Here is a 13,175-nt window from a genome sequence, read left to right as displayed (position 1 = left end):
TCTAGAAGGTCCATTAAGTCCCAGCTCCCTCCCCCTTTAGCTGTTTCAGTTACCCACTGTAAAAAAGCTTCATTTGGGGAGCCAATCTGGCTCAGCTGGAAGAACATGTGACTCTTGATCTGGGGGTTGTGAACCCCACGTTGGGTGTACAGCCCCTTGTTGGGTGTAGAGATCACTAAAAAATTAATAATAAACTTAAAAAAAAAAAGCTTCACTCAAGGCAGAAATGACAGTATGATAACATCCCAGAGGCGAGGATCTGTTGTCCTTGGAGTCACACCAGGCAACCAGAAATCCTCCCAAGAAGGTTAGAGGATGGATTAGGAATGAAGCCTCGGGCACCAGGTCCAAGGGAAGAAGTTACAGGCCTTCCTAGATTCTTATACCCCTTTCGTGCAAGTACAATAAGCATCTCTAAAATAGTTCAATCAGGGGCGCCAAAATAAAATCTTTAAAAAAAAAATAGTTCAATCAATTCCATTTCTTTTTTTTTAAAGATTTTATTTATTTCTTTAACAGAGAGAGATCACAAGCAGGCAGAGGCAGTCAGAGAGAGAAGGGCAGGCTCCCTGCTGAGCAGAGAGCCCAATGCCGATGCGGGGCTCGATCCCAGGACCCTGAGATCATGACCTGAGCCGGAGGAAGAGGCTTACCACCCAGGTGCCCCTCAATTCCATTTCTTTTGAATACTTCAACTGCACCTACTTATTTTTTTAAAGTTTATTTATAATTTTGACAATTGACAATATACAGATACAGAACATTTCCACCATCCCAAGAAGTTCTATTGACAATGCTGCTCTAAAACAACAAAGTTTCAAGAGAATGTTGTATTTTCTGGGGATGGAAAATGATTCCACAAAGGGGAGACATCCACAGATAAAGTCAAAGAAGAAGGCACTTAAGGTTCTGAGTTCCCTATAGAGGGGATCATCCTCATCCCTTCTTCCTGAAAAAATACTGCCATCTAGCATAGAGGGAAGGGAGGAAGGGAAGGAGGGAGAAAACCACAGCCCAGGGATAGAGGGGAAAAAAACCCTCAAAAGTGAAAATGTTCTTTTGATTTTTTTTCCCCTTCTTCCCTGCTTAATGGTATTTAAGAAGGGAGGAGGGAAGTGAAAAAGACAGCCATGAAGAACTGATCAGGTAGACTGTTAAAAGCCACTCTCTGAGGAGAGTCCTAAGCACAGACCCAGAAGACAAGGTTTCACTTTTCACAAATCCATTAGCAGCCCCCAAATTTTGGTTTGCTGCCATGTTCTCAGGGCTTTATTGGACCTTAAGTGTTACTGTCGATGCTTGAATGAAAAACGATTTTTTTCCCGGCAAATCTGTGATGTAAAAATTAAATTTATGTATAATTTTTACATTTCACATATTTTAGGCATTACATTTTAGGTATATTTTTGTTAAGACTTGGTCTACGGGTCAGGTTTGCTTTATGAAACAGAGAATACAATGTCATGTGGAATGTTTCCTGAATCTACTTATAAAACCTGGGTCTGATTAAAGATTAAGTAATCTTTCAGGACCACTCCCATTACACCAAGTGAGGCACGCTGGTGAAATGCTTAAAAAAGAAACTCAAGTGATCCTTCCTTTGATGGGTTTATTTATAAACCCTGGAGCCAAACTTAATCTAGAAGTCCACATTGCACATTTCCCAGTGAGCAGATAAGCATTCATTTTCCCCACCTCTTTTTCTCAGTAGCAAATGCTGACTTAAAATGAAATGATTAAGTTGAAGAGTTGGGAGAATGGTGCCTTAAACATTTGGATCCATTTTTTAAAAATCTTTTCATCGTAATATAAAATACAAAATACAGAAAACCACGTAAAACAAATACATAACCTAGTGAATGAGACAAACATCCATTCGGTTACAACAAAGAATTATCCCGCCACTCTCCAACTCTCTCTCTGGTGCCCTGTGCCAAACATAGTCTCTTCCTTCCTCCAAAGTCACCACTGATCCTGGCTTGTAGAGTACTCACTTCCTCGCATTTCTTAATGGTTTTCTATCAAAATGTACGTCCCCTGTCTATTTTTTAAAAATTTAATACAACTTTTTAAGTCTCTCTCTCTTTTTTAAAAAATTTATTTATTTGTCAGAAAGAGAGAGCACAAGCAGGCAGAGAGGCAGGCAGAGGCAGAGGGAGAAGCAGGTTCCCCGCTGAGCAAGGAGCCCAATGTAGGACTCGATCCCAGGACCCTGGGATCATGACCTGAGCCGAAGACAGCCACTTAACCGACGGAGCCACCCAGGTGTCCCAATTTTTAAGTCTCTTAATTTACAGATCCTCCAACTCATTCCACTCATGCCCCCCTACAATTCATAGGTTGAAGAACCTGTATTTAACCTAGAACTTCCCACAGTTTGGTTTTTGCTAATTACATACTTTGTCTTTGTCTTCAGTATTTCTTGCAAGTTGGCAGCTGGATCCTGAGGCGTGATCAATTTCAGATTTTATCCCTTTGGCAAAACCCTGGTGGTGGTGTGTTCTTTTCTCAGGAGGCCTGATTTTTGTTTGTTTTTCATGTTAGTAGCTATTAACACTCAGTGCCTAGATCCACTGGTGTTGGAAAATGATGTTATGCTATCAATCTGTCTCCATTTGCAAGCTCCGAAATATACAGTAGCTCACCTACTATATGGTTGCCTAATGGTATAGGAAAGACAGGATAAATGCTTAATTTTTTCCTTTTCGTTTCAGTTTTCAGAAAGGTAATGAATTGGTTCTCTATCAATTCTCGTAATTTGACCAATTGCCAATTGATCTTTTTAATATCACTATGAATATCTGGATTTAAGTGTAATTATGGATTTCAATCCATTGCACTTCTAATCCTAATGAAACTCAAACTGTCCATCTTTGGTCAGCGGGAGCCTCTTCAAGCTGGATCCTGAGTTCTTTTGAGATTACCCCGGCAGCCTTTCATAGCTTCCTTATTATCTGGTCTTACATTGGTCTAGGATCATCCTATATATTTCCTGCCCTAACACAGAATCAGCCATTTCTCTGAGAAACTCATTTCTTTTAATGGGTAAAAATGATATTGTAAGGTCACAATCTGAACCTCAAGGATACTCATCGACACTGGGTTGGTCATTGTTTCTAAACCTTTTAGAGGACATAAACACACACACACACTCAAACTCCTACAGGAGCCATGCGGGTAACAAATGAGTGAAGGGTAATAGAAATGAAGCATAGGGCCTATGCCTAACTGTGAAGACGGCATACCTTGTCTAAAGGAGACAGATCTCCCAATTTTCTAAAAGAAGCCAGAAATATAAATTTTTAACATGAATTTTTAAAATGCTGACAACTAATTAAAATAATTAAACAGCATGGTCGAATAAAACACCTCTGTGGGCCAGATGGGGTCCATAGTGTATCCTCTCAACCTGAAAAATATAACCTATAGTTATGTCCCAGAAGTTTTATGGTTGCTAATGTATAAGCAAGAAAAGCACTTTCTAGGGGCGCCTGGGTGGTGCAACTGGTTAAACATCCGACTCTTGGTTTCGGCTCAGGTTGTGATCTCATGGGTCGTGAGATTCAGCCTCGCATCGGGCTCTGTGCTCTGTGCCTAGTCTGTTCCAGATTCTTTCTTCCTCTCCCCCTACCTCTCCTGTTCATGCTCTCTCTCAAATAAATAATAAATCTTAAAAAAAAAAAAAAGAAAAGCATTTTCTACACAGAAACCATTTCTTTCTCAGATATGGTGAAAAAGGCAAAAAGTCAGTTAGCAAGAAAAAAATTTCAAAACTCTTAAGGAGGTTGAAACCTAACCAAAGTTTTTATATCTAAGTTCTTGGACTAACAGGAGGAGACCCAAGAGATGTCTTTTACATGATAGGTATATTAGAGGCAACAAAGCTGGTGGAAAAGTTCATTGCAATTGCATGGTCACGCACGCACACTCATTGTCATCTGTTCTAAAGAGAAAGGAAGCTAACAGCATTGCCACCTTTGCCTTGGCCCCCTCCTGGAAGCAGCAGAGACAATAGGATGTTGCTGGGGAAAGAGAGTAAGATGTGAAAATTCCAAATAAGGTCCCAAAGAAGGCTTGGGGAAGGACACAGTTATCAAGAAAGAGCTGGTTGGGGGCCACACAGGCGGCTCAGCCAGTTAGGCATCTGGTTCTTGATTCTGGCTCAGGTTGTGATTCCCAGGATCATAGGATGGGGCCCTGCATTCAGCTCAGCTCACAGCGTGGAGTCTGCTTGGGATTCTCTCTCTTCCTTTGCCCCTCTCTTCCCACCTTTTCACCTCCTCCTGCCTGTGCTCCAGTGCACAGCCACACTCTGTCCCTCAAGTAAATAAACAAAACATTAAAAGAGAGAGGGAGAGAGAGAGAGAAAGAAAGGAACCAAGAAAAAAAGAAAGAAAGGAAAGAAAGAAAAGAGAAGAAAAAAAGGAAAGAAAGGATGGAAGAGAAAAGAAAAGAAAACCTGGTTGGGTCTGGCTCCTTTGGTGCAAGTTAATATCATGTGACCTGCTGCTCCAGGCTCCAGAAAGTATAGAAATCACAGGACTTCTGACACAGTTCAGACAAAAGAAGGTCAGATTGGGTGGCTCAGTGGGTTAAGCCGCTGCCTTCGGCTCAGGTCATGATCTCAGGGTCCTGGGATCGAGTCCCGCATCGGGCTCTCTGCTCAGCAGGGAGCCTGCTTCCTCCTCTCTCTCTCTGCCTGCCTCTCTGCCTACTTGTGATCTCTCTCTGTCAAATAAATAAATAAAATCTTTTAAAAAAAAAATAAATAAATAAAAATAAAAATAAAAAATAAAAAAATAAAAAAAAGAAGGTCAGATTGGGTTAAAGCACAAACCATAAGAACACTCATGAGGTATTTCCTCCTGGTTTCTATTACTTTCTTTCAAACAAACTAAGAACCTCAAGCCATTGAAGGGGGGCCCAAGACTTAGGAATCCCAAGCAAAAGGAAGGAGGGAACAAGAAACTTCCCAACTGCACCATCAGCCTCCCCCTCTGCCAGCCCCATAGCTTCAGCCTGGAGGTCCTATGCACTTGGCATATCCTTCACTGTAGCCTCTAGGTGCTGTGCCCTAAAGTGACTCTATTTTATTCTGAATGCTATCAAATCATAACAGGTTAGCTTCTCTCCAATTTGAAACCAGGCCATAAGCCAAGGTCAGAAATAAAGTTGTGGGGAGGGGAAGAGATGAGCTTAAACTACCATTCTCATAAGTGACCCACCAGGGATCCGGATGCAGCATCCCCTGCCTTTGACCCTGAAGCCTCCCTGGGTCTCTTCCTGGGAAGAGAAAAACAACTTTGCCTCTGGCACTGATCAGACATTAGCTTGTCTGCAACCTGCCTTCGGTCCCCTCTAGAGATTTCACCAGAAGAATGGAGGTAGGTTTATAGTATCAAAGGAAGAAGTACAAACTAGTTTTTATAGTTCCTTTGACTCTAGAAAATGAATTATTTTCTTTCCCTCCCTCATCACCCCACATACCCTCAGACTGATGACCACGTCCTTTCCATGAACTCTTATACTCTGTTTTACTACTTGACGTGTTAACCCTCTGCAGTAACTAGTATTATATTATCCCCATTCTGAGGCACAGAGAAGAGACTGAATAAGGTGACTGACTCAATTCCATGACTCAGCTGTACTGACTATTGATGTCAGGAGGAAATATGAGTTTTAAACAAAAATGATTTTACAAAAGGCAATATTTAGAAATTGGCTTAACAAACCATTTTAAGGGGCACCTGGGTGGCTCAGTCGTTAAGTGTCTGCCTTCGGCTCAGGTCATGATCCCAGGGTCCTGGGATCGAGCCCTGCATCGGGCTCCCTGCCTGTCAGGAAGCCTGCTTCTCCCTCTCCTACTCCCCCTGCTTGTGTTCCCTCTTTCGCTGTCTCTCTGTGTGTGTCAAATAAATAAAATCTTAAAAAAAATTTTTTTTAAATTTTTAGTCAGTTCATGCATACAAATAAATATATTTTTAATAGTATTTATTTGATAAATAGTGGCACAAAAATTCTGGTTATATGCATTCCTCTTAGGGCTCGGACTTTGTAAAGAATGAACTGTAAATATGAATAAAGGAAATGCAAACAGCATATTGTTATGTGGAAAAATTCTTGGATTCAACAGAATCAAGAAAGAGAACAAAGCAAAACTTCATAGTGCAATGATACATCTAGTAGACTAGCAATCATAAGTCAAATTTGAAAAGCCAGTGCTGGCAACCTGAGAGGAAATCATTCACTGCATTTCATTTCATTTTTTTTAAGATTTTATTTTTAAGTAATCTCTACACCCAACATGGGGCTTGAACTTACAACCCAGAGATCAAGAGTCACGCCCTACCGACTGCATCAGCCAGGAGCCCCTGATTCAAAGCACTCTAGACGCTGATGGTAGCACTACGGATTGGCTCAGGCTTTCTGGCGAACACTCCAATCTTATGTAATAAGGACTATGAAACTTCTCACACTTTTGGGTCCAATGAGTCAGCTGGAGGATACACCTTAAGGAAATAACTTAAAGAAAACCAAATTACTCTACTATTTATACCAGTGACAACCAGGGCACATCTCGAATTCCCCAAAGAGGCCAGAGAACAAGCTAATCATGTATAACTGTGTACATCAACATAAAAACATATTATAAGTCACTTAAAATGACAAGTAGATAGTCTATTTCAATTAATGAAGGTATATACCCAGTTTTAGCAACAGTGTTTATAATTAAGAACAAAGGCTCTGCCCTCCTCTCTCTCTGCCTGCCTCTCTGCCTACTTGTGATCTCCGTCTCTGTCAAATAAATAAATAAAATCTTTAGGAAAAAAAAAAGGGGGCACCTGGGTGGCTCAGTGGGTTAAAGCCTCTGCCTTCGGCTCAGGTCATCATCATCCCAGGGTCCTGGGATCGAGCTCCGCATCGGACTCTCTGCTCAGCAGGGAGCCTGCTTCCTCCTCTCTCTCTGCCTGCCTCTCTGCCTACTTGTGATCTCTGTCTCTGTCAAATAAATAAATAAAATCTTAAAAAAAAAAAGAACAAAGTCTCTGAAATCAGACATTTCTTGGTTTGAATCACGGTACTGTCCCCTGTATACTTTCATGAAATGTTTCTCTTTTAAGAATGAACTTGGACCACGCAGGACCTGCAAGTGGTCACTTGCTCTTGAGGAGACGCGTGTGTTCTCAGTGACGTGGAAAAGAGAGACCGATGGCAGGCTCTTGCATCGGGCTGTCCGAGTTCATATCTCAGCACTGTCACTTGCCAGCCATGTCACCTTAGGCAAGTGACTACATTGCCCAACACTTCAGTTGCCATTCATGTGTCTAATATGGCTAATATTAGATGAACGCATGCCTAATAATATGACCTGCCCCATAAAGTTCTTATGAGGCTGAGATGAAATGATGCCTGCAGAGTGCTCAGTAGAGTACCAGACACAGTGCGTTCTCAGTAAACGCCAGCAACCTGTATTCTTCAATTACTGTACTGATCACCCACCACGGTCTTATTAGCACTGCATGAGGGACACCCACTACATTTAATCCCTAGAAAAACCTTACAAGGTGAGTGTCCTTATACAGAAGTTTAAAACAAACAAACAAACAAAAGGAGCTCATGAGTGTTGCTGGGGGGTTGGAGGGTAAGGGATGGAGTGTCTGGGTGATGGACATTGGGAAGGGCATGGGCTACGGTGAGCGCCGTGAATTGTGTAAGACTGATGATTCACGGACCTGTCCCCCCGGGGCAAATAATACATTTTATGTTAATTTTTTAAAAATGAGCTCAGAGAGGGGTCTATGAATATTAGAGGAGAGAAGGAGAATGCAAAATGGTTGGTAGATCCCAACTACAAACATGTAAAATGAAATACGCTGAGACCTTGGCAATGATACGCATAATTGGAACTTAATGGTCACAAGGCCCGTTTTGTTTCAAGTTAGTCAAGTATCTTTGTTCATGTTTTCAAGTAGAAGCAAGTAAATGTGAGATAGGGACCCAGTCCCACTGCTTTAACTGAGCCATGCCCTTCCTTCCCGCAGGCAGTGACCAGGGGAGGTATTAAATGTCACTTGAGTGCTGGCTTCTGACCAGCAAGTGCTTACCTGGAGGAGATAGAGGAGTCCTGGAACGAACAAGGTGAGTGGGTATAGAGACTGGTATGTTGCTAAGGCAAGAAAAATAGCACTGAGGAAGGCACTACCTGTAAAAAGAAATAAATATAGGCAATAATTCAGCCTTAGCAATCAGGATTAGACTTGGCAAGTCCCCCAAACGAGAAACTTTCCGTAACTGGTCAAATAAGTTCTTGTCATGTGTCTCCTTGTGTACAAGACACTATGCAAACTCACACATTGAGAGCTTCTCTGTATGATTGCCCATGAAAGGAATCTGAGTAAGTCAAAACTATTCACCTTTAGCAACCCTAGACACCTCAATTATGTTTCCTTTAAATTTTCAGACCAAGAAAGATTTCACAAAACTTTGGCCTAGGAGCACCTGGGTGGCTCAGTGGGTTAAAGCCTCTGCCTTCGGCTCAGGTCATGATCCCAGGGTCCTGGGATCGAGCCCCGCATTGGGCTCTCTGCTCGGTGGGGAGCCTACTCCCCCCACCCCACCCCGCCTGCCTCTCTGCCTACTTGTGATCTCTGTCTGTCAAGTAAGTAAATAAAATCTTAAAAAAAAAACAAAAAACAAAAAACAAAAAAACTCTGGCCTAAAGATGAATAAAGGGATCAAGTCTATTAACAGCTATGTCCTGTTTAACTTACCAATGAAGACCATAATTATCATTTAAGCAATTCAGAGCGGAGAAACCCGTCCCTATTTTACAATACCCTTTCCTTATGTAATAGCTTCAGAGCATGTGTTTATTATTAAAGTATATTAATTTTTACTAATAATGTTCCCATTTCCTATATAAAATAGACCTTTGTGGAATTATTAAACATGATGTTATAACAAATTCGCAATGACATGGAAAGATATTTATAACATCCTAGTAACTAAAATTTACAAAAAAAGATATATACTATGACCTCTTTATAAAAAATGCAAAAGTAAATACTTAAAAAAAATTTTTTTAATAAACATACAATGTATTATTAGCCCCAGGGGTACAGGTCTGTGAATCGCCAGGTTTACACACTTCACAGCACTCACATCACATACCCTCCCCAATGTCCATAGTAAATACTTTTTAAAAAAGACTAAAAGACTAGGCCCAAAGTTCACAGTGATTTTCTCTAGGTGGTTGAGTTACAGATTTTTAAAAAAAATTTTTGCTTCTCTGTGTTCTCTAAACTTTCTATAATGAACATGTTTTGTTTCCATCATAAGAAAAAACGGATTTCCTTTTTTCTAAAGGCTCATATATTGGGGGGCCTGGGTGGCTCAGGTGATTAAGCGTCTGACTTAGGTCATGATCCCAGGGTCCTAGGATTAAGCCCCACATGGGTCTCCCTGCTCAGTGGGAGCCTGCTTCTCCCTCTCCTGCTGCAGCTCCCCCTGCTTGTGCTCTGTCAAATAAATAAATAAAATCTTTTTCAAAAGGTTTATTTACTTTAGAGAGAGATTGAGAGAGAGCACGTGCATGCCTGCACGAGTCGGGGTGGGAAAACAGGGAAAGGGGCAAAGGGAGAGAGAGAGGGAGAGAAAGACTCTTAAGCAGATTCCCCACTGAGCTTGGAGCCTGGCTTGATCTCATGATACCGAAACCATGACCTAAGCAGAAACCAAGAGTCAGGTGCTCAACCGACTAAGCCACCCAAGCAGCCCAAAATGGATTTCTTTTTTAAAAAACTAAATAGCTATTTTCTTTCAGATGGTTTTAGACCACACAGTACCCTAAAGCCAAGGCTAGAGAACCCAAATTTGCAACAGAGGTTTCAAAGTGGCCCAGAAGTCAAGAGGGTGTGATTGATGGTCCAAGGCTAGTATCTTGCAATGATTAGGTTTCATAAAATGACAGGACTCATGGTCACTCCCATTAGTGTGGGGTTAACTGTTCACTGGGAATAACAGATAGCTCTCAATGGTATTTCATTAAAGGAGGGACTAGTCACTTCACTCAGCCTGAAGAATTTGACCCTCTCCCAACTCAGCTACAGAAACAAACAGAAGGAAATGATCCCCTGGGATTTTTGCTGACCAAAGTAGTCTTTGCCCTTGAAACACCTCAGAGTCACCTTGGAAGAGGAGGGTTACAAATGTGACTACTTTATAGGAGACTGAGTGGAGAGAAAAGATCTTTGAGGATTCTACCCCTCAAACCATGGGAACTCAGCAGCCACCCACTGAGAACAATTCCTGGTTGAAGGAAAAGGGAAGGCAGGCAGGAAAAGGAGCAAAAGCTGGAAGTAAAAGACCAGGGACAGAATTCTATGGGGTGGGCTGTTTCGCCATGCTTCTCAGTGCCAGGCATGATGCCCTGTACACAGAGTCCCCGTAAACACACGTGAACGGGGGCACGATCACACCCAGCCAAGCTGGCCCACCAGCGGAGGCCCTCACATCCCCATGGAGCCGCAGATGCCTAGAACCAGGACCAGGTCAATTCTGAGCCAGGGAGATGGCAGTGGTGGGGAAGGTACTGTTCTGGAGTTTAACAGCTATGGTGGGTTCAGGGTTCCCTGATTTGGCCAAAAATCTGAATGACATTTTATAGGAAACCCAGCTAAGGAAGGAAACTTTTAAATTTAGCATGACTTTCTGCAGAGCCTGGGATGGGAGAGAGAAGAGGCCCTTTAGCGGAGGAGGGAGGCTAACGGTCCAACTCCATCCATTCTTACAAATGTATGGAAAACAAACACGTGACTTTCACCCCTCTCTCTCCCGGGAGACACCAGGGAGACAAAAAAACACAGCCCCCTTAATTGCCTCAGATCAGTAATTATTGTCTGGAGCAGCTGACTATCTATAAGGCCCAAGAGAGAAGAAACAGCTCATAGCATCATAGAATGGACTTGTGAGTTTCAGAACATCTCCTCCCAAGGTCGGGAAGAAGCAGTCTTCCTTCTTTAGATGAAATCATTTGGAAGGAAAAACCTGTTCCTTCTGCCATTCTCTACCGTAAGTGGCATCAACATTGCTCTGGCCCCCACACTCCCTCCAGCCATCATCACAGCCTGCTGATGGACTTCTGGAACACCCACCGAGGCAGTCCCTGCTCTCATCACCTGTTGCTTCTTTCCTCAGTGCTCTCCGCGTCTCCTCCCATCTAGTTCTCCAGAGAAGTACCAGAAGGATCCTTCTAAAACACAGATTACATTGTGACAAACCCCTCTTTAAATGCTTCTGATGCTTCCATTTCATCTAGTGGATTAAGTCCAAACTCTGGCTGCAAACAAGGCTTTGCTCTCTGGGTGTTGATTCTCCAGCTTCGCCTGTCACTGCTCTACTACACTCACCCCATCCTCCAGCTACTCTGGCCCTTTCCCTAGTTTCTGAAAACACCATGCCCTTTCGTTCCTGTGTCTGTTTCATTCTGTTCTCAGCCTATTCCTTCAGCCCAAGTTGTCCTTCCTTGCCCCTCTGATGGAGACCCATCCTCCAGTGGCCAATTGAAATGTCACTTGCCCTGTGAAGCCTAAGCAGAGAGGATAACAATAGTGATTATAGCTAATGGTGGTCACTTATAGGATAGGCCAGGTGCCTATCCTCTACATCCAGAACAATGCTGGACTTTAAAAAAAAAAAACAAAAAAACCTTAGTAAATGTCACAAGTACCTTGTGAAAGCTCTATTTTTCTACCCATTTTTATTCTACCCATTTTACAGGTAAAGAAACCAAGGTACAGAAACAGAAGGTTAAATAATGTATCGTCTTAAGTAATGGAATCACTCATGATTCCAGTGCCCATTCTCTTAGTTTATTCAATACCCTCATTCAATGCTAAGATTGTCTCAAAATAATTTGCTAATGGTGCTCTCTCTCCCCATCTGTTTGTAACTTTCTCCAGGGCAAGAAATCTCTCTTCACTCTAAACATCCAGCACCTAGCACAGTGCCTGGCAAACCTGATGAATGAATGAGTATCATTCACTGATACATATGAATAAATCCCTTTGACAAATCCTGGCACGTTAAAGAAAACCAGTGTTTCTTTTTTACTGAGGTATAACTGACATATAATATCCTATCAGTTTCAGGTGCACAGCATAATGATTTGATACTTGTGTATATTGCTAAATGAGCACCACCATCAGTCTAGTAGAAACCAAATTCTTGAGGAAGGAAAACTCAGCAAGTGTTAAAACACAGGTAATGGGGGCGCCTGGGTGGCTCAGTGGGTTAAAGCCTCTGCCTTCGGCTCAGGTCATGATCCCAGGGTCCTGGGATCGAGCCCCACATCTCTGCTGAGCAGAGAGCCTGCTTCCTCCCCTCTCTCTCTCTGCCTCCATGTGATCTCTGTCTGTCAAATAATCTTAACCCCCCTGCCACACACACAAAACACAGATAATGAAACACGGGCAAAGCACAAAAGAAATCTGACCCTTGAACACAACTGAGCCTGCTGACGAGAAGTTGAGGACTTGTGGCGGGGTGGGGGGGGACCAGAGAAGGCTCTCTGTGGAGTAACCTACTGGAGGGCAGAGGCCTGCAGTCTGGCAGCAGAAACGCGGTTCTCCAACAGGCAGGAGCCTGGTTGTGAGATGCTGGACCCAGTGTGGATGGTGTGTGTGCACAAAGTGAGGGGGAGTATGGAGACGCACAAGAGACTCAGACAGGGCTGATCTTGTTTTGAAAAAAGCCAGAAGGGGCAGGATGAATGGATTAGGAAGGCAAAGGGATGATGATATGTGCTTGCAGCAAGGTCAAGAAAGACAGAGAAAAGTAAAAGACAGGGCACCTGCCTGGCTCAGTTGGTAGAGCAAGCAACCCTTAATCTCAGGGTCGTGAGTTCAAGCCCTATGCTGGGCGTGGAACCTACTTAAAGAAAAAAAAAAAATAAAAGAGGGAGAAAAGTAAAAGGTGACTTCAAATATTTTAGATAAACTGTGCAATGTGCAAACCTATCTGGAGTGCCTGCTCTATGCCAAGCCTGTGCTGGGTGCCAGGAAGACTGGTAACTGAGATAGCTTCAGCCTCAGGGAGCACCCAGTAACCAAGGGCAAAATACGGAGGCAGGTAAGGACGAAGCTAGCCCATCAGGGGAAGCTGACACCTAAGTTTTG

At 42.8% G+C, this 13,175-nt stretch overlaps 1 protein-coding gene across 1 annotated transcript in view; it reads right to left on the bottom strand.

Moving 5' to 3' along the window:
* PIGU (phosphatidylinositol glycan anchor biosynthesis class U) overlaps nt 1-13,175 on the bottom strand; it is a 93,242-nt gene that overhangs the window by 29,805 nt on the left and 50,262 nt on the right. Inside the window, exon 7 of the mRNA XM_044263197.1 lies at nt 8,106-8,203. Within this exon, the coding sequence (XP_044119132.1) occupies nt 8,106-8,203 (98 nt within the window). The remainder of the gene's footprint in view (nt 1-8,105; nt 8,204-13,175) is intronic.

The sequence above is a fragment of the Neovison vison genome, chromosome 8 (genome assembly GCF_020171115.1).
Source record: "Neovison vison isolate M4711 chromosome 8, ASM_NN_V1, whole genome shotgun sequence".
Classification (NCBI taxonomy): Eukaryota; Metazoa; Chordata; class Mammalia; order Carnivora; family Mustelidae; genus Neogale; species Neogale vison.
This window is presented reverse-complemented; position numbering and strand designations above follow the sequence as displayed.